Source organism: Elephantulus edwardii, unplaced genomic scaffold, assembly GCF_000299155.1.
Source record: "Elephantulus edwardii isolate Elephantulus edwardi_28Jun2011 unplaced genomic scaffold, EleEdw1.0 scaffold00004, whole genome shotgun sequence".
NCBI lineage: Eukaryota > Metazoa > Chordata > Mammalia > Macroscelidea > Macroscelididae > Elephantulus > Elephantulus edwardii.
This window is the reverse complement of record NW_006399754.1, coordinates 10,052,610-10,078,368: the sequence shown is the minus strand read 5'-3', so window position 1 is coordinate 10,078,368 and position 25,759 is coordinate 10,052,610. Positions and strand designations below refer to the sequence as shown.

The 25,759-nt window shown below is 43.0% G+C and overlaps 1 protein-coding gene and 1 pseudogene across 2 annotated transcripts in view; both read right to left on the bottom strand.

Annotated features, from left to right (window-relative positions):
* The window catches only part of ALG5 (ALG5, dolichyl-phosphate beta-glucosyltransferase), a 43,738-nt gene that overhangs the window by 16,734 nt on the left and 1,245 nt on the right, over positions 1–25,759 (bottom strand). Inside the window, exons 2-6 of one of the 2 annotated variants that reach the window (XM_006879548.1) lie at positions 24,811–24,982; positions 24,175–24,221; positions 22,204–22,272; positions 11,097–11,189; positions 2,626–2,739 (exon numbers count right to left, since the gene is read on the bottom strand). In XM_006879548.1, the coding sequence (XP_006879610.1) occupies positions 2,626–2,739; positions 11,097–11,189; positions 22,204–22,272; positions 24,175–24,221; positions 24,811–24,982 (495 nt within the window). The remainder of the gene's footprint in view (positions 1–2,625; positions 2,740–11,096; positions 11,190–22,203; positions 22,273–24,174; positions 24,222–24,810; positions 24,983–25,759) is intronic. The other variant, XM_006879549.1, reaches the window with a different exon arrangement.
* LOC102849252 lies at positions 11,960–13,239 on the bottom strand (annotated as a pseudogene).

Genomic DNA, 25,759 nt, shown 5'->3' with positions numbered 1-25,759 from the left:
GATGTGCATAGGGATTTGATTCTTAGAAGGTCCCAGTCGTCTATTTTATCTTCTCCTGGTTGTAGATCTAATCTCTATTTTTAAAGTTCTCTGCTGATGTGTTGTTCCAGTTGTTTTTGGATAATTTTCAGCAGAATCTTGCTTGCATGTCATATCAGTGATATTGTTTGATAATTTCCACACTCTGTTGGGTCACCTTTCTTTGGAATGGGAACAAATATAGATCTTTTCCAGTCAGTTGCCAAGTGGCTGTCCTCCAGATTTCTTGGCACAACTTGGTGAGCACATCGAGGGAAGCATCTGTTTGTTGAAATATGTCAACTGGTATACTGTCAATTCCTGGGGTTTTGTTTTTTGCCAATTCTTTCAGAGCAACTTGAATTCTTCCTTCATCACCACAGGCTCTTGCTCACATGCTATCTCATGAAATTCTTCTGTGCCTGTCAATTCCTTTAGGTACAATGACTCTGTATACTCTTTGCATCTTCTTTTAATACTTCCTCGATCATTTAATATTCTGCTCGGAGTATCCATAAGCATTTTAACTTGAGGCTTGAATTTGTTCTTCAATTCCTTCAGCTTATGAAATGCTGAGAGTTCAGCTCTTCTGATTTGCTGACTCCAGCTCTTCGTCCATTATAGTATTTTCCTTTGCCTTCTCACACTGCCCTTTAGAATCTTCTGTTCAGCTCCTTAATTTCTTTGCTTTGCTTTGGCTTCTCGGCGCTCTAATGCAATAAATTCAGACTCCTGTGTGACATCCATCTTGTTCTTTTCTTCCTCCTCTGTCTTTGTACTGAACCCCTGCATTCTTCTTGGATGATGTTCTTGAAATCCTTCCACAGCTCATCTGGCCAGAGTGCAGGCTGGGTTTAGAAGAGGCCATGGTACTAGGGATATTACAGTTAATGTTGGATCTTGGCTGAAAGCAGAGAGGAATGTCTATCTGTGTTTCATTGACTATGCAAAGGCATTTTTGACTGTGTGGACCACAACAAATCGTGGCTAACCTTGAGGAGAATGGGAATCCCAGAACACTTGACAGTGCTTATGCAAAAGCTATACTGGGACCAGGAGGCAGTCGTCAGAACAGAGCAATGGAACACTGCATAGTTAAAACTGGGAAGGGTATATACCAGGGATGTATCCTATCTCCATACCTTTTCAATCTACATGCAGAACAGATTATCTGGGAAGCTGGGCTATATGAGGAGAAATGTGGCATCAGGATTGGAGAAGAGTCATCAACAATCTGTGTTATGCACATGACACAACCCTGCTTGCTGAAACTGAGGAGGACCTGAAGTGCTTGTTGCAGAAGGTCAAGGACTGCAGCCTTCAAGATTGAAGCTCAACATCAAGAAAACAGATTCTCACCACTGGGCCAATTGGCAGCATCAGTATGGATAGTGAAAAGATTGAGATAGTTAACAGCTTCAGTTTGCTTGGCTCCACAATCAACACTCTTGGTACCAGATGAACTGCACTGGGAGAGTCTGCTGTCAGAGACCTCTCCAAAGTACTGAAGAGAAACTATGTCAGTCTGGAAACTAAGGTGCACTTGATTCAGGCCACAGTCTTTGCAATTACTTGCTGGACAATGACTAGAGATGACAGAAAGAGAACTGAGAGGGGCCTTTGAGCTGTGGTGCTGGAGAATATATCTTGGACTGCTAGGAGAACAAACGGGTTCATACTAGAGAGGGTGAAACTGGGCTATTCCTTGGAGGCAAGGATTCTGAAGCTTCATCTGACATACTTTGGACATGCTGCAAGGAAGGACTCGTCCCTGGAGAGGGACAGCGTAAGTGCAAGAGAGGAAGACCCTGGATGAGATGGATTGATTCAGTGGCTGGGATAATGGGGATAGGTGTGTCAGAGACAATAAGATTGGCACAGGATAGAGTAGGGTATAGGGCTATTGTAAAGAAGGTCGCTATACTGTGGCAATTGGACAATTAAAACAGACATTTGGGGGGGGAAGAAGAACGAACTGGGGAGGAGGGTAGAGAAAACAGTGCAACAATGAATGAATGAGAACCCAAAATCTCTGTAAATGTTCATTAAAACTAATAAAATTTAATAATAATTTTTTTTTTAAAAAAAAAGAAGGTCGCTAAGTGTCACAAGCAACTCGACAACATACAATAACAACAACAACATTTTTAAAGTTATGGCATGAAGATAGACGTACATTATCTTTCGGCGATTCTTTCTGTCAATTTTTTGTTTTGGTTTTTTTTGAGGGATACCTTGATTTTTGTTTGTTTTAAACTGTTTATTTGGGTCATCAAAAACAAGATTGTGTGATCCAGTTTGCTACCATCTTTACTTAGAAGGGCCTGCTTATGCTGTTAAATAAAAGCTTAAACTGAATATACATATTAAAACTTTGGCAGTCAGTAAGCAATCAGAAATGAAAAGAGATAGAACATTTAAAGAAGTAACCTTCAAATGAATCTTCAAACAAATCAAAAGCTTAGGACAAAATGATCTTTGGTGAGACGGTAAGATTTATCAATTTTATATCAAAATGTAATTTCTGAAGTACAAAGTAAGTTTCCTTTTCGCTTTAGGCTTTGTATATGCGGAATGACGTTATTGTAAAGGTGTTTCTATACTCACAGGCCAAGGCCGCAGCTCCTCCAGTCCCTTTTCCAACTTATCAATGTCTGAAAACTTAGTGGCTCCATCTGCATCCGCCATAAGAATCTTTTTTCCTCGAGAACTGAATATACCCTGTTTGAAAAAAGAAATCTGCTTAAAATTAAAGCTAAATATAATGATATTTTAGTTTATTAGCCTTTACTTAAAAGAGTTATGAGTAAAATATTAAGTATGAAATGGCAAAAGGAGATTTAAAGTTCATGGAAAAGAAAATAAATTAGTTAAGATCTTCCCTCAAATGTCTCCCGTCTTTCTATTATTACTGTTTTACAAATGTTGTGAGGTTATATTACTAATATTTAGGAAAACAGCAAGACAATAAAAACAGATTTGGAATAATTAAAGAGGTTTTGTATCAATAAGAATAAAAAAAGCAAAATCCCTATCATATACTTATTACATATGCATTGCATAAACGTCATGGTAATTAAAAAGGGCCTCAAGATACAAAGATCATGTTGATAAGCATACTGAACAAAACTCATGAACAAATTTATACTATTGTTATAAAATGCATCATTAGGATACAGATCTTTAGCATTCTTTTTGTTTCCCATAATCCAAACTTTATTGGAAAGATTGACACCAAAAGAAGTGCCACATATTACATCACAAAAGAAAATGTTATTGTATGATCTTGGTGGTTTAATCAGAATTACTGCTTGGTAAGACTTTCTGTGACCAAACAGAAATTCAGGAAGTTGTATAGAACATTAGTGTTGCTTTCTTCTAAATGAACAACCTTCTGAGTCTTGCTTCTCCTGTGGATGGACACAACACTGGTGAACAACCTACACAAAGAACTGCTGTCTGAGCAGGGCTGAAAACTGTGTTCATCTTATACAACCATATCGTAAGAATTTGGGCTTTGAACTAGTTGTTTCTTTTTATGCTTTTTCTTCTCATCTTCCAAGGAAGGATGTAGTAAAAGTCTTGCCAAAGGCATGGTGATACTTTCTTATGCCCACCTCTATCAGAACTTAGCATTCTTTATTATCGGACCAACATATTTTAAATGGATAGCAGAATAAATAAATACAGAGTGTCTTTCAAATTTAGAAGTGTGGGTACATCCATATACTATTTTGTCATTTGAGTCTGTCTGATGCTTAGCAAAATTATGTCAGTTAATTTTCAACTGATTTGCTTTTTTATAAATTACAGATTCAGGGTGTATATATATTTCACACAAAAATAAAATGTACACTAACTCTCAATTTCCATAATATATCTGACAAATGGTTATTCCTTTAGTGTGAGAATATTTATGGTTTGGTACAATAAAATATTTCTGGAGAAGAGCACTGAATATCCCAAAGATGGCCAAGGGAATGAATAGATAGGTCTTGGAGAGGGTGCAGCCAGAGTGCTCTTTGGAGGCAAGAATGATGGGGCTTTGCCTAACATATTTTGGACATGTTGCTTAGAGGTGCTATTCCTTAGAGAGGGACATGAAGTAGGAAAGGGTGAAAGGTTAGTGAAGGTGAGGAAGACCCTCGACCAGGTGGATTGACAAGGTGACTGCTACAATGGGCTCTTGTGTATCAGGAAGTGTGAAGATGGCACAAGACAGGACTAGACTCAGATCTTCTGTTCATAGGGTTGCTATGAGTCATACTTGACGAGGTGGCACCTAACAACAACAACAACAATAAAGTAAAGTTTTTTAACATAAAATAAGCAAATATGTTGTAATATACCCTTGAGATGAAACTGACCCATAGCTGCCTATCCAGGTCAGAGTTTTCAAAAGTAGTTAACTGCATGGGAGGAGACTGCCCATTTTTCTCCCACAGAGCACTGGTGGATTCAAACCACACACCTTTGAAAATGCAGTGCAGCTTTTTACCACAAGACCACCAAAGCTCCTTATTGGATTGGTAGTGCAGTGCAGCTTCTTACCACTGGGCCACCAGGGCTCTCTACTAGACAATCACCACTAGGGCTCTTAAATACAGGTAGGATATATACTAATATGGAAATCTGATTATTTGTTCTGTAGTCTTAACCAGCTTACTAATTAGTATTTTTTTAAGACTTTTCCAGTACATTCTTTAGAATATGGGGTATAAAGCAAAGATACTGGAGTATCAGAACCCTTGGAAACTGCCTTTTCTAGCCATTGTGTTAGCCTCCATGGGGGGGAGGGACATGACATGGTCTCCAGCTATGCTAACCGCAGACGCAGGTTCTTGCAAATAATCAACAGCTGTGAGAACAATACAAGAGAACACTTTCCACACTGTGAGAGGCAATAACAGTGGTAGAGAGAGGGTGAAGAGACTGTGGCACTACTTTGAGACACACCAGTGGAACCCTGGAGATGGAGCCACAGTTACAGGGTTTGCTTGCTGGATAACTGAAGGAAAACCTTGTAACTGCTCTGAGATAAAGTATGCTGAACTAATTGAGGAAACAGGTTTATTTGGGGTGCTAAACTGAATCTAGACTTTCACTGGTTGACTAAGAAGCTGTCTGAGGGAGCTCTGGTGGCCTAGTGGCAAGAAGCTGCACTGCAATCCCAAAGGTGTGCAGTTAGAATTGACCGGAAGCTTTGCTGGAAAAGGAGGGCAATCTCCGATTAGATGGCACACAAGAAAGAAAATGAGAGAAAAAAAAAGCAGCTGTCAGAACTAAGGAATTGTGCTTTGTTAATCAGGCTTGGAACTGTTTGAATAAACTTGGACTTGTATGATATTCTTTGCCTCCCCCACTCCTCCATTTCCCTAATAAACCCCACAACTGGGAGTAAATTTGCAATGAACACTGGACACAACGATTCACAGAAATAAATGCATGAGCATGTGGGGTGGCCTGTCTGGCCATGCAGCTATTTGTACATTACTATGGATATTGATGGGGAAAGTTCCACTTTATCAAGCGGGTAGAAGTCAGACCGGGCCACCCCTACATTGTATCTGCTCCTTTTGCAGATAAAAATAAAACACCAAACAAAAAAATCATCCAAAAAACATATATGGTCTTTTACAAAAGAGAAAACATTACAGGACTACAACCTGGAGCTACTGGTTTGAAACAGGGAAAAAGAGAATCATCAATGTGTAACTATTCATTTAATGGCAGATGATAATATGGTTGGGGTGGGCTAGAGGTTGTTATTTAGCATCACTGGAAAGTTGCCTGTTGCCTTCAGACCGTGTAAGCCTCTCATTTTAGGGGCAATCAAAGCTTCTCTGGATCCTGTTACACACTCAGCTGCCATCTATGCTCCTGACTTCATTGTCAAATTCCCTGAGAAGGTGGTCTGCATTAGTGGTTTCCATTTCTTGTCTCCACTCTCATAATTTTTTCTCCTCTGACCACTCTCTCTGTGATTTGTTGTCTTCTTCCTCATGTACCTCATTTCCCCAAGACCCAGCTCCTGGCTCTCAGCTTCCATCTTTTTCTCTTTACTGCAATACAAGCCAATTCTATGGCTTCAGCTATTGCCCGATGCAGCCAATAACTAATACAATTTACTCCCACTTTTCCTCCCAAGCTGCTTTGGCTTCACGGACTCGGTACCTTAAACTCAATATGGCTCAAAGTATATTCCCTCAACTCAGCAAAAATCAGCTCTCCAGGGTGTTTCCCTCCTTCCACTAAGGGCATTACTATCCTCTCGGTTATCTAAGGACATTAACACATCTTCTTCTCCTTTTGTTTCTTATTTTCACATAATTGCCTTAGTTGGTTTTTCATTAGATTGGAAGATTTACAAAATATTCCATAAAATGTTACAACAGTCTCTAAAAGCTTCTCTCAATTTTCATAGCACATTGTGTATCGCATCAGTTAAAAAATGAGTACCTTTCTTCACCCCACTGTTCTGTACATGGTGGTGTGTTTGACTTTATCTTTTAAAGCTTCCCACATTTGCCCCGTTCTTCTCAAAGTCAGCCACAGTTACAATTCACACAGTCAAATACCCTTAAATAGTCTATAAAACACAAAAATTCTTCTGGTTTTTCTGCTTTCAGCCAAGAGCCATTTGACATACCTAGTGTCACAATTTCTTTTAAATCTAGCTTGAATTTCTGATAGGTCCTTGTTGATGTACTGTTCTGGTCATTATTGGTTAATCTTCATCAAGAATTTACTTATGTGTGCTATTTATGCCACTGTTTGATGAATTCCACATTCTGTTGGATCAACTTGCTCCCAGGCAGCTGGCTAGGTAACTCTCTTCCAAATTTCTTGGCACAGACTGGTGAGCACATTCCGAGCTACTCTGTTTATTGGAATATCAACTGGTATCCCACCAAGTACCAGGGGCCTTATTTTTTTTTTTTTGTCAAAGTCAACAATGCATCTTGGACTTCTTCCTTCATGATCACTGGCTTCTGATCATATACTACATCCTAAAACGGTTCAATTGGACTATTCATTTTTTTAGTTACAGTGACTCAGTATGCTTCCTGGGTCATTTAAGATCTTGCCCATAGCATCTCTCAATACTGCAACCCAAGACTTGACTAAATTTCCAGTTCCTTTAGCTCAAGCAGTGCCGAGAGAGGTGTTCCTTTTCTATATTCTAACTCAAGCTCTTTGCACACTTTGTTAGAGTACACTGTCCTCTGGAGGTGTCCTTTCAAGTCTGTTCATCTCCTTTACTCTGGCATTTCCCTTCATTTTGGCTTCTTCTCGTTCTAGTGCAATTCTGAGTTTCTTCTGACATTCATTTTGGTCTTATCTTCCTCTTCTGTCTTTGTAATGACCTTTTGCTTTCTTCATGGATGATATCCCTGATATCATCCCACAACTCTTCAATCATCAGTTCCTCAAACCTATTCTTTAGTAGATGATTTTAGAACTCAGGTGGGACTGACTCAAGGTTGTATTATGACTCTTGTGCTCTTGTTTTGAGTTTCTTCAACTTCAATCTAAATTTACACATGTGAGTAACTGAGAAAAATGGGAATCTCAGAATACTTCATTGTACTCAGAAGAAACCTATAAGTAGACCAAGAGGCTATTGTCTGAACATAGCAGCGAAACACTGTATTGTCTAAGATCAAGAAAAGTGTCCGCCAAGGCTTCATCTTTGTCCATACCTACTCAATTTGTATGTAGAACAAATCATCTGAGAGGCTGGATGTTATGGGAGGAAGTAAAAAAAGCATCATTTTCAGTTGCTCATCAACAACGTGAAGTATGCTGATGACACAACATTGCTTGCCAAAAACAAAAAAGGAACTGAAATACTTATTATAGAAGGTCAAAGACTACAGTCATCAATATGGATTATACTGCAATATTCAAGAAAAAAAAAATCTTCACAACTGGGCCAATAGGCAACATCGTAAGAGAGAGAGAGAGGACTGAAGTGGTAGACAATTTCATTTTGCTTGGATCCACAATAAATGCCCTTGGCAACAGTAGTCAAGAAATCAAAATACACATTGTGTTGGGGAAGTCAGTGGTGGGAGAGCTCTCCAATGTACTAAAGAGCAGCAATGTCAGTCAAACAACTAGGATGCGTCGGAATCAATCAGTGATCTTTTCCATTACCTCCTATGCATCTGAACGTTGGACACTAAGGATGATGGGAGAAGATTTGATGCCTCTGAGCTCTGGTACTCGGGAAGAGTACTAAATATTCCACGAGCTTTCAGAAGAGCAAATAAGTATGTCTTGGCGGAGGTGCAGCCAGGGTGCTCCCTGAAGGAAGGATGATGGAACTCCACCTCATGTACTTTGGGCATACTGTTAGGAGTGCTCAGTCCTTGGAAAAGGAGATCATGCGTGGAAAGGCAGAGGGCCAGTGAAGAGAGGCAGATCCTCAATGAGACTGACTGACACATTGGCCGGAGCAATGGGCTCGAGTCTATCAGCTCTGAGGAGATGGTGAGGATGGCACAGTATGGAGCAGGCAGGGTTCAGGTCCGCTGTTTATAGGGTCACTCTGAGTCGTGACTGACAGAAGAGCATCTAACATTTGTCCAGCCCTCTTCTTCCGCTGTGTCACTATCATAATCCAAATACATACTCAATGTACTTGAGCGTCGCTCTGTGGAAGAAGTTCAGAAGCCCTAAAGTTCTTGACCTGAACTTCCTGCCCCTGTGGCTTCATCACGCACGTCAAGGCACACCCCAGCGGTGACCTCACTGCAGTCCGTTCCCTCACTTTGTCTGCCAACCTCTGTACAATTTTTGCCTGGACATGTCTTAATACTCTCAGTTCAGAATCTCCCTTCACTGGGAAGCCATTCTTGAGTCTCTGTGTCAGCTGTGGAACCAGGAGTTTGTCCATCCTGGTGCAGCATTAACAACACTGCACAGTAATTGTTTTGTATTCCTTTTTCCCTCTCACCCCCCAAACTAGGATATCCTGAAGCACAGGATGAAATATTTTTCATGGTGGAATCTCTAAAAAAAGTACCTGTCACCTGCAGTACACACACAAACACTAGATGAATAAAGAAATGGGCAGATTTAAGGAATCCCCGTGATCTTGCACCAACTCTGATGCCTTTTCAATCTCTTTCACGTGTCCTGTGACATGGTCGGAGTGAGCACCCAGAGAGAGTTAACTCACTGTTCCCAGCGTGGGTCAGGAGATAGAGAAGATCTATCTCCCAGTTTCCTATTTGGCAAGCTCTTCTTTCAAATTCTTCTCCAGAGACTTCAGAGCTAAATTAACCTAAGCCAAATCTTGAGCCCACCTCTTAATATGCACGATCCCCAGTAAGTTACTTTACTTCCGTGTGCCTCATTTTCCTTGTCTTAGTAATTAAAACAAGTCAACTAACGCAGGAGAGACTGTGAGGAGGATTAAATGTGATAATTATGTCCAGAGCAAAAGCAGCAGCCAGGAAGTGGGAGGCAGTGCTCTCTACTGTCCAAAGCCTGGGTGCAATCATCTACCCTGGTGCCATCTTTGCTAACTTTCTCTTCATGTGGCTGGGACTATCCAAGATCTAGTTTCCCGTTCTTCCAAGTAGTGTAACCCTAATTTGACTGGGAATGAAAATATTAGACAAAAACATTTTTTTTCATTCTTTCTTGGAAATGGGAGGCCCATGTAACATTGTTGTGGCCAATAAAACAAGAGTTTCAGTCTCACTGCTGTCACTCAGAACTGACTCATAGCTGACCCTCCTTTTTAAAAAAAAAAAAATTAAAAAAAATTTATTTTTTATTATTTGTTTCTATGTACCATCAAATCGGATCTGACTGGTACAAGAGGAGCTTGCCCCTCTTTCTCCGGCAGAGCATCTGGTGGATTTGAACCGTGCGCCTCTGGGATTGCAGTGCAGCTTCTTACCACTAGGCCACCAGAGCTCCCCTAAAAAATTTTTTTTAAAAAAATTATTTTTTCTGATGTGTACTGTGCCCCTCCTTCTCCAGCAGAGCATCTGGTGGATTTGAACCACACAGCTCTAGGATTGCAGTGCAGCTTCTTGGCACTAGGCCACCAGAGCTCCGCTGACCCTCCTTTAAACTGCATGGAAGAAGATTATCCAGCTTTTTCTTGAGGAGCAGCTGGTGAGTTTGAACCGCCAGAGAGGTGCCACCTTTGAGAAACTCCTTAGTGGCTCTACTAGAGCTCCTGAATGAGGTAAAAGTAAAAGATAACTGGCTGAAATTCCGAGGAAGTTATTTAAAAGAAGGGAAATCAGCTGGCCCGTACTGTCAGTGCTCTATCTCTCCCTTCCGTGTGGAACGTGGATGAAGGGCTCCAAGGGTCACCCTCTGCACGTGAGAAGGGGCACTGAACAGTGTGGCACTGGGGTCTTGGTGACATCTACTCTGCCTACTTCCAGATTCCTTCAAGTAGGAGAAAGAATAAATAAACCTCTACACCATGTAACATTCTTATTATATGTTTTTCACTTCCCAAATGCAACAGATCTTGATTTCCACATGATATGCCTTACCTTATAAAAAAGAAACAAAAAGACAACATCCTTCCTTCTTGGACCTCTGAGAGCACTTCATCTGTTCTCTCTCTCATACTTATCACCACTTTCTTATTCACTCATATATATGCTTAGCCTTTCCCACTGGACTGCAAGTCTCACAAGGGGTGACCCAGGTCAGATCCAGCACAGTTCACAATACCATGCTTAGCCTAGTGCCTTCACACAGAGAAGTAACATACGAAAGCATTTTGCAAATTGCAAAAAATAAAACTCTGCCAAAATGACACCATTGTACTACTTGGCGTCTACATTTATGGCAGAGAGAGACAGACAGCAACATTGGAAAGACCTAATTAAGAGAAATGTTTTCTGAATCATCTAGTATATCACAGTTGTGCCATAACACTTCCAGATCTAAGATAGAATGAGGATTAAAAATGTTTTCAGTAAGTTGAAAGGCCAGTATTAACTAGCTACCTGCTGAATACACGTGTGTGACAGTGTACAAAGAGCTTCCTCCAACTATCTCTATATTTTAGATGAAAATGCCAAAAAGTGTATTACCATCCTGATGGCTCCTCCTTTCCCACGATTCTTCACCAGCGTCAGCACCCGTACTTTGTCACTTCCGTATTTCTGGCAATATTTAAAAGCTACCTGTTAAAGTAAGAATAGAGTAAGGTGAGTTCCAAGACAGTTACATCAGAGTGGGTTTATTTTTGCTCCAACCGCTCTTCCAGTTTCCCTCCTCCTGTGGGTGGGTTACACGCACTGCACACTCTCTGTGGCTCAGAGGAGTTTATAGAATTCCTCTGACGACATGGATGGATCAACACGGACATACTATGCTGAAGTCACAGTTCAGTTTTCTGCAGAGGGACCACCAGAACAGACACTGACCACCTTCCTTCCCTGACTCATAGACCTACATTACTGAGCTGCTAGAAACAAGTTCACTCACACGCTACCCGACCAATATGAACCTGTGACCAGGCCACGATGCTGAATGACACGCTGACTGGTCCACTCAGGGGCAGTTTATCTTTTTCTCCAGGGAGGTTGTTCCTGCCGTGGGTCGTTTCTCCCAATCTCACTCAAAGCTTCTTCTCTCAGCAGATACCACCCATCCCATTACTTCTCTCCAATCTTTTTTTCCTAGTTGGCTCCTCTGCTTCAAACTTGTAGCATCTGAAAAGCTTTCCTTAGATCTCATTATTACTTTAAGCACCTGCCCTTGCTTTCTGATTTACAATGCTGTGCCACAGTAATCCATTTTTTTTGTTTTTGTTCTCAAAGCACTTTAATGCACACACCAAGCCACAGTCCCTGCCTGCTGGCTGGGTAAGAAAAGGCTAGCCCCACCTAGAGGCTCTCATGGCTGCCCACATCCCAACAGGTCCGAAAGTTGGGGCCTGCATACATTCCCATCAGTAGGTGAGGGGTGTGAGGATGAAGAGGTGATCTTCCCCTCTGCGGATCCAATGCATCAACTTATGGACAGCATTGACTGCCAATGCTTTGGTGCCCAGGGGGCTGTAGCACATGGAGAGCTCAAAGGCACCTGTCACCCAGGCCAGGAGGTTCTCGCTGGGTCCTGTGTAGTAGATGGTCTTGGGTGGCCGGGAGGCATTGTGGGCACAGCTGTGCAAGTACTGGTAGAGGCCGCTCCTGCTCCTCTTCACTTGTGTAGGGGGCCCTCGATCTCAGGGCTGGCAAACAGTCCTGAGCTCTTTGACTTAAAGAAGTGGCAGAGGTCCGGGATACCCACTTGGGCCACACTGTGGTAAGGTGTGCGTAGGGCCTCCTGCAGGGCCAGGTGGGCTCCGCGCTTCCGCAGGTGCTCCTGGAAGTGGCGTCGGCAGTCAGAAACCGCAAATAAGTCCTCCCGGTCAGTGGAGACCAGCAGCAGGCAGAGGTCAGTATCAGGCTCCAAGTAAGAGATGTGTGCGTGGAAGAAGCCTGCGGCGTTGAATTTGGGCAGGCACACGGGCGTCCAGGCTTCACCCTCACGGAAGGACAAAGAGGAGCTGATGAGGTTGGAAAGCGAGTGCAGATCGATGGGGTTTAGGAATGGGTCCTTGTGACGCACCAGCACCACAAGCTGCTTATGGGCCGTCAGGATGGAGAAGACGAGGCGAGGGCCTTGGCCTGCTGCAAGCTGGAGCACACGGCTGCGCCCATCAGGAAACTGGGGTCCTGGGCCATGAGTTGCAGCAGGTTGTCTGTGATCCGCTCCGAACCTGAGGGCAGGTGCCTCAGGTCGTAGTCTGCTTCAGCTGGGCACCGGTGAGAAGGCTCAGGATCTGGTAGTAGATGTCCAGCACTCCTGAGCCAGCTCCTGTGCCGACTGCCGTGTGCGCGCTTCGGCCACCAGCACCAGCGGGCTTCGGCGCACGAACACCACTTTGTAGCCATCTGGCTCCATTCCCGGGGCCAGTCCTGGTGTGGGGCTCTCAGTTCTCTCCATACTCTGTCTGTCAGAAGGAGCCAATGTGCCATTCACTGCTTCGCTTCCTCTGCATGTCAGCCGTCATCCCTCGGGCTCTCCTATTTCTCGGCTGGGGGGTAGGTGGTCAGGACGCACAGAAGGTGCTGGTCACTGCCCTCTGACCGGCTCAAGGTGGGGAGGGGGGTCCGAATTGGTCCAGCCTGAGGGTATAGACTGGAGGGGCCACGGTTCCCTGCAGATGCAGACGTGGCCACAGTGCAGGCATGCTCTCACCCAGCCGCAGGCCCAGGAAGACAGCCTCTCCTGTCTCTCGCAGCCGAGGCCCAGCTCCAGCCTCTCCAGTAATCCATCTTTTAATAAGAGTTTTATTTACAATCCTTAAGAGTTGTCTATACAAAGAGCGCTCTGTAGAGAAATCCAACTGATTTTTGTATGTTGATCTTGTATTCTGCTACTTTGATGAACTGGTCAACTGTGTTCAATACTTTTCTTGCTAAGTCTTTAAAGTTTTCTAGGTATACTATCATATCATCTGCATAGAGAGATAATTTTACCTCCTCTTTGTCAATTTGGATATCTCTTATTTCCTTCTCTTGTCTTATTGTCATCACTAAGACTTCCAATACAATACTGAATAAGAGAGGTGAGAATGGGCAAAGAGAATACAGAGGTCGAACTAAGAAAAACAATACCTTTCACAATAGCGAATCACAAGATTAAATACTTGGGAATAAATCTAACCAGAAACACAAAGGATCTATTCAAAGAAAATGATAAAACACTACTAAAGAAACAAAAAAGAGACCTGGAGAAGTGGAAGAGTATCCCTTGCTCATGGATAGGAAGACTCAATATCGTGAAAATGGCAATACTACCAAAGGCAATTTACACGTTCAACACAATCCCAATAACAATACCAATCCCATTCTTCAAGGAGATGGAAAAGGTAACTTCCAGTTTCATTTGGAATGCAAAGAAGCCCCGAATAAGCAAAGCAGTCCTTAAAAATAGAAAAAAGACAGGAAGCACCTCACTCCCTGATTTCAAATCCTACTACACTGCCATGGTGGTTAAGACAGCATGGTACTGGTACAATGACAGACACATAGATCATCGGAATAGAATTGAGAACCCAGAAATCAGCCCATCTATTTATGGTCAACTCATTTTTGACAAGGAGATGAAATCAGTTAAGTGGGGAAAAGACTTTTTAACAAATGGTGCTGGTAAAATTGGAAAAATATCTGTAGAAGACTCAAGCAAGATCCACACCTCACTCCATATACAAAAACCAACTCAAGGTGGATCATAGATCTAGGACTAAAACCAAGGACTAGAAGCTTCATTAAAGAAAAGCTTGGAAGAACTCTAGTAGTCATAATCCACAACATAAATGGTCTTCCAAGTATCCTGAAAAATCTACAATCAGGAGAAGAAAAAAATAGATGAATGTGATCTTCTAAGAATCAAATCCCTATGCACATCCAAAAACTTCTCTAACAGGGTAAAAAGGGAAGCCACAGACTGGGAAAAAGTGTTTGGTAATGACATGTCAGATAAGGGACTTATATCTAGAATTTATAAAAAACTTGAGCCCACCAGAAGATAAAGGTAAATAATCCAATTAAGAAATGGGCACAGGATATGAACAGACACTTCACCAAAGAAGACATTCAGATGGCTAACAAGCACATGAAGAAATGTTCAAAATCCCTAGCTCTAAGAGAGATGCAAATCAAAACAACTATGAGATACCATCTCACCCCAGTCAGAATAGCAAAATTTAACAGAACAGCAAGCAACAAATGCTGGTGAGGTTGTGGAGAAACTGGAACCCTTATTCACTGTTGGTGGGAGTGTAAAATGCTACAACCACTGTGGAAGGCAGTATGGCGCTTTCTCAAAAAGTTGCAAATAGAGATACCATTTGACCCAGGATTTCCGCTACTGGGAATATACTCTAAAGAGACCACAACCGACATCCAAGCAGATATATGCACACCCATGTTTATCGTGGCTTTGTTCACAATAGCAAGGAGTTGGAAACAATCCAAGTGCCCATCAACAAACGAATGGATAGAGAAGCTGTGGTATATTCATACAATGGACTACTATGCTGCATTGAAAAACAAGGAACTCAAGCAATAGTATTCAAAATGAGTGAGCCTGGAGGACATTATGCTGAGTGAAATGTCTCAGTCACAAAAGGACAAATACTGCATGGTGCCACTGTTGTAGAATGGGACTGATATCAGGGTTAGGATAAGACTGAGAAAAACCAGATAAATTATGTAAACTGCATTGAAACAGATGAGGGAGAGAATAATTTAAAAGCGATATATGATAGGGTATTATAGTTATCCCAAGAGTCCAGAATTAAGGGTGCATAGTGGAGTGTACCTGGGGCGGTGGGAGGGGTGTGGGGGGGATTATATACCAAAGAAAGAATTTTTCTTTTACTTTTTCAAAGAGAGGAGCAAACTGGGGTGGGGGGTGGAGGGGAGGGCTGTGCAGGGAGAAAAGTGCAACAATGAATGAATGGAAATCCAAAATCTCTGTAAATGTTCATTAAAATTATTAAAATAAAAACAAACAAACAAACAAAAAAACCAAAACAAGCTCCACTGCAATCCCAGAGGTATGCAGCTCGAATCCACCAGATGCTCTGCTGGAGGAGGGGCAATCTCCTCCTATCAGTCAGATCCGATTTGAAGGTACACACAAAAAATAATAAGAGCTGTCTATACAAGTAATGGAGGCAGGTGTCTCAGTAATTCATGTTTGCTATCAACATTTCTCTAATTCATTGTCGTGTAGTTCGTATCTTTGTTTTTCAACATCCTTAACCACTTTTGACAACCATTTCCACATGCAACCGGTAAATTCTTTTCAGCTGGTGTTTGACCTATTCCTTTTCAGATTTCCTCAGTCTTTTTTCTCAGTTTGACCTTACACACGGCTCCCACCATGACGACTCTATGTTGTACAAACTGAGCACTTTGACGGGTGGACCTCAGCCGTCTTCTCCTCGCTGCTCTGCTCTTTAGTCTCACGGTGGGAGTAATCTCGTGGCTTCAGTCACTGCTTGTTTATCTCACTCGTCCATCTACAGCCCAGGCTTCTCTCCTAGTCACCAACATACGATCAACTTAAAAACACAGATTCCCACTCACCCCCTCATCCCCTCCTGATCATTCCAAGTTCCTTACTGCAACGAATGGCATCAACATCTGCTGGGCTGCTCAAGTGGGAAGTCCGACAAACAATGTCTACTCTGCCATTTCTGTCAGCAGTCACAGTTTGCCAACTACTGAAATGTGTCAAATCCATTTCAGAAAAACCTCCACTCTGTGCCATCACCACCATTACTTCTGACTCTCTGGTATCCTTATGTCTAACCTGATTCCCCAGTGAGTTCTCCCAAGTTCTAAGAGCAATCTTCAAATATGCAAATGTGATCACATGTCCTATCGCTCTTTAAGATCCTGCAAGTTTAAATACTTTAAAGTATGAGCACATTGGAGCTCTTGCTAATTCTCCTAGCCCCAGGTCATGACGCTGTCCTATTGTTGTGTAGTGTTGTCTAGTCGAGTACAACTCATAGTGATCCTACGAACACGTGACCTAAACACTGTCCTATCCTGTGCCATCTCTCAGTCTCTGACACACTCAAGCCCACTGTCACAGTCACCGTATCAAACCACCTAGTCAAGGGTCTTCCTCGTTCACTGACTCTCCATCTTCCCAAGCATCAAGGAGCACTCTGACTGCACCTTCTCCAAGACACTGTTTGTTCTTTTTACAATCCATGGGGTCTTTTTAGCACTTGTATCCTACCCCACAGTTCAAAGGCATCAATTCTTCTGTCATTCTGATTCACTGTCCAGCTCTCAGACGCATAGCAGGTGACTGAAAAGACCATAGCCTGACCAGGTACACCTTAGTCCTCAAACTGACATCATTACTTCTCAGTAGTTTGGAGAGGTCCCTGACTGCACACTTTCCTAGTACAATACCCCTACAGACTTCCTGACTGCTGGTATCAAGTAACTGATTGTGGATGCAAGTAAATTGAAGTCACTGACAGGCTCAACCCTCTCTCCAATCATCATGATGTTGCCAATGGTTCAGCAATAAGAAATTTTTGGTTTGTTTTCTTTATGTTGAGATACAATCCATATTGAAGGCTGCAATGTTTAACTTTCTGCAGCAAGTGCTTCAAGTCCTCTTCACTTTCAACAAGCAAGGCTGTGTCATCCACATAACAAAGACTGTTCTTCCGATCCTGATGCCACATTTTTCTTCAGAGTCCAGCTTCTCAAATAATTTTCTCAGTATATAGATTAAATAGGTATGGAGAAAGGATTCAACCCTGATGTACACCTTTCCAAATTTTACACCATCTAGTGTTCCCTTGTGGTTTGCAGAACAGCCTCTTGGTCTAGGAATAGGTGTTGCACAAGCACAAATACGTGTTCTGAAATTCCCATTCTTCTCAATGGGAATGAGTATGTCCCATTAGTATCTTATAAACCAGCATCTGAGATACCCACAAGACAAATGCACTCACAGAACACTGCCTCCCAGCTCTCATCCCCTAGAACAGAACAACTCAAGCACCACTTCCTCCCCGAGCTTCCACGTCCATCTTCCCCTTCATAGAAGGTATCATGCTGACCACAGTGAACACTTCTAATGCTTATTTCTCTTTTAACTATAACTCACTAGATAATAGAACCACAGACCTCACTCACTAAGCTGTGAGCTACATAAAGAGAAATATTTTCACAAATCGGAAACTGTTAAATGATCAGTGAATAAATATAACGGTAACACTTTCTACATCTCCTTTTATGCTATTGTAGTTGACACTTTTAGCTGCCTACCCAGCAAGTCATACCTCCTCTCTTGTGATCATGCACTTAATTCTGCAAAGTAACAATGTGTGCAGTAGGGGATGAATCGTGACTGGTCTAAATCCTCCTTCCCCAGACTCCTCTGCAGGCAAAAGCAGCCGTATCACTACGTTCTGATTCATGCAATCAAAGGGAAGGTCTGTTAGAGGGTGAGAGTCTGTAAAGATTTCATTCCTAGTTAAAAAGGAAACTGGCAGGGGCAGATCATTCTTAAAGCTTTGACTGCTGCTTCAAGGGATGTGGTTATTAGACCTGTCCCTGTTTTATGATGAGCGAATGGCACGAGAGCTGGAAAGATGTCAGGATTCAACCTGACGATGTGGAAATGTTGAGCCAATGTAAGAAACGCCTACCCTCAAACTCTGAGGTATGTGAGATAATGAAACTTCTCTATTACTTAAGTTCCAACTCACTCATTGCTGTCAAGTCAGAACTGACTCCCCAGCAGCGTAGCTGGCATGTTCTGAGTGCCAAGGAGGGAGCTTTTGGGTTAGTACTGAAACTGCCCACGACAACAGAGTTCTCTCCTCTTGTTTAAGCTCCTCTTCATGAAACAGTTACTGACACACACACGGAACACCAACCAAAACTCAAGGCCACTGCCAGAGATGATTCTGACTCAAAATAACCTCACAGGAACAAAACAGAATTTCCCCACAGAGTTCCCACAGTTGTTAAGTCTTCTGGAAGCAGACTGGCTCATCTCTCCTGTTTGAATTTGAGCCACTGATCTTTTAGTTAGGAGCCCAGCACTTAATCCACTGCACCATGAGAGGTCCCTCACATCTAACATGTTGGGCTCTAAGTACCTGGTACGTCACCTTGGATCAGACGTGGATCTTTTGTTGGCAGTGACTGGTCTTCTGCCTTTCTATTCTAGAACCAGTGTGTGACTTGATGATACAGAGAACACTCAGAATTGCAGATGCCATGCTCTGAAATGGCACAAAGCTTGACACTCATCACAAGGTCACATCTCCTGAACTAAGAGGACAAAAGGCTTTGTGCAAGCATCTGACTGAACCAAACGACACCATTAAGGCGAGGACGGAAGATCCTGTTAAGGAGTGTAGATCTGGCTTCAGAAACAGTTAAGTGTTGCTGATGCCACCTAGACACTAAAGCAATCGCTCTGTCTTTAGGAGACTGCGGCTGCTATTACTTCCCTATCACGTGCGAGTTTTTCTCAGGCTGAGTGCTCATCCACTGTCCCTACTTACTATTTAATAGTATTAAGAAAAGGTCTTTGTACAGTTTCAATATTCTCTTATACTGCACTTTGTGCAGAGTTTGACCTACTTAGTCTCCTCTTCGGGCATGCTGCTAGGGGAGGCTATTCCTTAGAAAGGGTTACCATGCTTGGAATGGTGGAGGGTCAACAAAAGATAGGAAGACCCTTGATGAGATGGACAGATACAGTGACTGCAACAAAGGGCTGGAGTCCGTCAGAGATGACGAGGACGGCACCGGAGAGGACAGGGTTTGGAGTCGTTGTCCAGGCGGGACACTGTGAGTAATACTTGACTTGACAGCACCTTCTACATAACAAGTCTCAGGGACAAGAACTCACAGGCAAAATTTTTCTCACGCCCCACAGAGTGTGAGACTTATAAACAGGCAACCAAAAAATACTCAACCTAGGAGTTACCCAGTTTGTTTTATTTTTACAAAATGCTAAGTATGACTTCAAGTGCTTTGTCTCTCCCAGTGCTGGGAGCTGCAGGGACATCCTCGGGCCTCCCCCTTACTTCTCCCAAATCACCTGCTCCGAAGAAGGGTGTCTCAGATCCTTCTAGCACGGCACCCTGCTCCCTAAGCGCCCAAAGGCCTCCCAGGAAAGGCTGCTTCTCCTCACCTGGGTGGGAGCTGTTTCTGTTATCTCAGCAGCAAATGCCCCATGAGTAGTTCTTAGACCCTTCCTTCATATATTAAGAAACTCCTAAAATACTGTTTTCTCATTTTCTATATGGCATTCAAAGTCCATCTTTTAGCCTTCCTGAGACAACAGCCACCAAAGCTCCTGATCTCTAGACCTTAGTTCGCTGAGTTCTTCCACTGCTAATCTGAACACGCTACCCACCAGGCTCCTAATCACAACCGACCTCGAAGGTTTAACCCAACATTTACTTCTCTTTCTCAAACAACTCTTCATGGTATTTGATTCTGATCCCCTCTTTCCGCTTGCATGATGCTGTAGGGAGGCATGTTGAAGCCCACTGGAGGAACCAAAGAGACAGGCTTCTGTTTATGATACAGTGGATAGCTGCACATGAAAATGGTTTCTGATGACTAAATCAAATGAAGAGATATTTTCTTGTGTATCTAGTCCCTGGAAGAAACCCTGCTGGCATAGCTGCTGACAGGCTCAGCTGTGGTGTGAACCCGTCAGTCCCATCATGGAAGACAGACACAGCAGTCAGCTACTGTACAAGCTGTGGCCCAGAAACCCTGCAGCACCGCTGTACTATCCTGTGGGGTTGCTGTGAGTCAGAAACAACTCAGCGGCAACAGGTTAGGGTCTGTGATCTTACAGATAACCAGACGGCACGAGAAGAGCGCTGGCAGTGTAGCTGGCAGGGAGGCGTGCTGCTGACTCTAAGGTGACACTTCTCTGAGGCTTACGGGCACTGGGGGCTTCTCGGGAGGAAGACGGGCAATCTCTTCCCGTATTCATGGGCTCCTAAACCTCGCTGGGAGCTGGACCTCGAATAAGGATGACAGAAGAATTACCCTTTCAACGGTGGTATTAGAGAAGAGGACTGACTACCCTACGGACTGCCAAAAGAACACACAGCTATGTGCTGGACAAGGTGCAGCCAGAGTGCTCCCGGGAGGCAGAGATGATAAAGCTGTTTCACAAACATCGGGCACATTGCTAGGAGAGGCTATTCCTAGGATATCATGATTGGAAGGGTGGAGGGTCAGCGAAAGAGAGGGAGACCCCTATTGAGGTGGATTGACATAGTGAATGTAGCAATGGGCTCAGGTTTATCAGAGACAGTGAGGATGACACAGGATAGGAGAGGACTCAGGTCTGCTGTTCAAAGGGTCGCCATGCGTTCTCTCAACTTGACTGTGCCTAACAACAACAACAACAGCCCCTGCTGGAGGGTGAGCTATGACGTGACAGCAATAAGAGAGACAGATAGCACAAGAGCTCTGGTGGAGCAGTCTGTAGGGAGCTGAGCTGATAAGCCAAAGACTGAGTCTCTGACAGATCGAATTTACTAAGAGACACTGCTGGGCAAAAAACCCCGGCAATCTCCTCTTGTGTGACTTACAGCTTTCAAAAACCCACTGGAGGGTGAGCTGTGAGCTGTCAACTGGACAGTCAAGAGAGGTAGCACAAGTATTGTGTGATTGTCAACCTAAAGGTGGACAATACAAACCCATATGGAGCTGCACCAGAAAAAGGCCTGACGGTTAGCTCCATGAAGGTTACAACCCAGAAAACTCTGCGGGACAATTCTGCTCTCTGGCAGTGACTTGATGAGTGGAGGCTTTTTTTGGGGGGGGAGGGGCAGTAAATAGTAATAATAGATTTATCAGCAAGCTACATCCCAAAGGGACGGACCTCCCTCCCTGAAAGGAGATCTGGAGGGAAGGCCATGTGCTACTGAGGTGAGTTGACAGTAGGTTTCGTTTTGCTTGTTTGTTTTTATGCCACTACTTAGCAAAGACAAAGGCCCCCGAACAGAACCTTAGATTGTAGAAACATGAACATCAAAGAAAATGTGAGGCATTCTTAGTACATTTAGATGTGTGAGAATAATTTCTCAGGGACATTGAAGATCAGTGTCCCAAGGTACAGCTGGTTAAAGCGCAGGAGAGGGAGGGGAGCGAGCTGTCAGACACTGTCACGTCTCAGGGGAAATCTAGGCGGGCATGCCAAAGGACATACCTGAGCGCCACGGCCACATATGAAAGCATCTTCCTATGTGCAAGACTGCTTTACACACTGGAAGGCAAGGTGGAGCATAAAGAAAGGAATTATGCTGAGAAAACGAATCATAAATGATGGGCAAAGAGGGCTCCCTACGCGATCAAGGTCAACTGCTGACGGGTATGTTTCTCCTCTAAATGGGCGGTTTTCAGAGCTTCCCTCATCCTCTGGAACAACAGAATAACAACGAAATGTTCTCATCTTCCCTAAGTGAAGTCCCTCTGCACTTATTACACAGGCGTCATAACAATAGAAAGAACGAGGCACAGTTCGGGGGTCTCGTAAGCAGAAATAGCACCTCATGTTTGCCACAACAGTCTATACCGTCTACACTCTGGCAACTGTAAAAGCAAATTTCTTTACCTTTGAAGTCTTGTCTTGACTGCCATCATCAACTACGATCACTTCGTAAGTGAACGTACTATCTTGTTTCTGCAAGAAACAAAAAAGGAAATGTCACAATTGAGCATAATTGCTATAAAAATATTAATAAAATTTTAAAACCCATTATTTTAGATTTGATGTGTATTAAGTGGAAGTGTAAACACAAGCTTAAAATAAAATTCTAATAGTCAAAAGGAAGAGACGCCCTGGGCTTAGAAGAGTAAATGCTGAACAGCTCTGTGTGCGCCCAGCTCGTCCCCTCGCTGCCCCTGCACCAAAGGCAGCAGGCCCTGGGAGGTGAAGGCGTATTTGAGCAAGGTATGAAGTCTGGATATAAAGTCCTTATGAACATATGACATATTGATTTTTTGGGGGGCTGTTTTCTCATATTTCAAAAAGAGGATATAAAACCTAGTTCCTGGGATTGGTTTGACGATTATATGTAATAGAAAAAGTACATAAACTACAAAGGGCTCAATTCTCTTCTTTGAATTTTATTTTGGACAAATAAAATATGCCAATATTTCAATGAGTCTTTCATCCTTCCTTCACATAACAGACACAATATTAAATCAAGCCAAGACATTTCTAAAAGGAACCAGTCCCAGAGCTTACTTCACTGTTGCATTTCCCAAGGAGATTCTAGTAGCAGCTGATGCTACAAAACAACAAAATGGACTACTTCCCATAAAAAATAAGGGAACTCTGCTGGCCTAGTGGCAAGAAGCTGCACTGAAATCCCAGAGGTATGTGGTTCAAATCCACCATATGCTCTGCAGGAAAAGGAGGGACAATCTTCTCGTGTACCAGTCAGGTCTGATTGGACAGTACACAAACACAAAATAATAAAACAGAAAAAAAAAACACCACAACAAACCCCCAAAAGCATAACCGTGGAGGGAATTCCCAAGAAGAAAAAAATCCCACAAAATAATTTCTCTCTAACGTCTTTTAATAATAGATCCCTTTCTTCAAAGTCACAAATGTAAAAAACAGCAGTATGTAGCCATAAAGTCTGCAGATAAAGCTCCTTTTAATAATAGATCCCTTTCTTCAAAGTCACAAATGTAAAAAACAGCATTATGTAGCCATAAAGTCTGCAGATAAAGCTCTCAGGTATACATATGTCAAATTTGCTGGTTTTGAGTACCGTTGAATCAGAGCCAACCCAGAGCTGACCCTCCAGCGGTTTTTCAGAACAGTTATTTGCATGAGGGGCGATTTCCCATCCTCCTCCCACAATGTCAATTATACACGGTATACATGTGCCAGATCTGAAGATTGGGCAATGAATACAGATGACAGCAGAAAGAACCAATGCCTCTGAAATGTGGTGCTGCAGAAGAGTACTGAGTATCCTATGGACTGCCAAAAGAACAAGTTTGCCTTGGAGAAAAAGCAACCAAGGTACTTCTCAGAGGCAAGGATAGTGAAACTTCAGCTCATAGCCCCTGGGCTTGATGTCAGAAGTCAGTCCTTAGAGATTTCATACTGGGAAGGTGACAGGTCGGAGGGAGATAAGAGGAAGACCCTCTATGAGATGGTCTGACACCGTGACTATTACATAGGCTTTAGCCCATCAGAGATGGTGAGGATAGATCAAAGTTCAGATCAGTTGTTCACAGGTTCACTGTGAATTGTAATAGACTTGATGGTATCTAACAACAATAATATATACCATCAGATATATACCATCAGACAAATGAGAATAAAAATAATGTGTGGGGGTTCGTAAGAGAAGCTTCACTTTCTGTTGTGTCCTGGAGGTCCCAGGATGCTACCTACCTTTGGCTGTAGGGTGCTAAAGGCTGATGGCCAGTTACAAACGAACAGGCTGGGGCTCAGCAATCAGGGTCACCCAGGGCTGCTGCTGCCTCTCACTGGGTCTAGCCTGGGTGACCTGGTCTAATTTTCATTGGAGACATCAGATTGAAAGAGAGAACATGGTACCTGTCTCTTCTCTAGATAGCTCAGAGCTTCATCCATCATCACAGGCACTGAAAGGAGAAACAAAAAACATTAAAATTCACTTTGGAAACATGAATCGAATCACCAAGTTCCCGTGCATCTACGTATGGAGAGCCTGACGAATCATTTAACCAGTCCCTCTAGGAGAGAGATCTAGTGGCAGAGTCTGCGGGGTGTTGTACTGCTAAAACAAAGGTGGCATCTCTTTGGTGGTTCGAATCCACAAGCAGCTCAGTGAGAGAATGATGAGTAATCTCCTCTTGTGCAACCTACTGGGGGATGGTCAACTATGAATCAGCTGCAGCTCGACGGCCCTAAGTTTGAGTTTCTGTGGTGGAGTCTCTCTAGGCTCTGCCCCCGTGACCTTTCCATTAGAGTGTCTTCCTTCCCATCTCATTCACATTCTACATTTTCAATCCTACCTCCTCATACTCCCGATTCGTTTCATTACAGGGAATAATCACATTCCTGTCTTCTGAAATACAATTATCAAGGAAGCCACTCACCGCAGCCCACGTCTACTAGTGTTCACACAAAGGTAGGGGTTGTTTAATACTTTAAATTTTCTTTTTTTTTCCTAAGTTACTTCTTACCAAAAAACCCCTAAATAGTGCTTACACCGTTTTTCTTCATTGTATGAAGGCACGACAACAGAAAGCTGTTTAGTAGGTGGGTCCCAAATGCTGGGGAGAGTTTCTTTTTGGCCTTTGTCATTTAGGAAGAATTTCTCATCATCATGTCGATGAAGGTGTGGTGTCTTCATAGCAGTTATAAATGCAACAAAGGAAACCTAGAAGCAGAAATGCAAAGAAGAAATTACGTTCTGCTGACACTTCATTTACATGTTTTTTTTTTTCAGAATATGTAATTTACATAATTTTTTGGGGGGGTGCTGTTTAAAATACTCACTCTCTGGAGTCCCTGGCTAGAGTCTGGGGTCCACTCAAAGACATTTTGGAAAAAAAGGCCTATCAACTCTTGAAAAGTCAGGTACTGCAAAGTGGTGCACAAAGTTCAACCCCTATATACTGGATCACCACGAGTCAGGAACAACTCAACGACAACTAGTTTTTATATGCAATTCTTCGTTTTTAGTTCCTTTAAAAGGCAGTCACTGTCCTGTTTATGAACTGATGACTGTCATTTTGACCAGCTGTTGATGGCGTAGTGCTAATCAGCAAAAGGTCAGGGACCGAGTAGTTTGGACCTAATAGCAGGAACAAGGGAGAAAGACGGTCAGTCTCTTCCCCTGAGGTTTGTAACCTGGGAAACCCAAGTGAAGCTCAGCTATGAATTAGTTCCCACTTGACAGCAAGACCTGAGTTGCTGTGACATTTATGCTTTAGAATCTTTGTGTCTTCTGTCAATTCCCAAGCTTCTCAGTTACTGCTGATCGAAAAACCATTCTTCACACCCATGTTTATCACGGCTTTGTTTGCAAGAGCAAAGAACTGGAAACAACCCAAGTGCCTATCAACAAACGAATGGATACAGAAGCTCTGGTATATTCACACAATGGAATACTACGCTGCATTGAAAAACAAGGAACTCATGCATTATTCAAAAT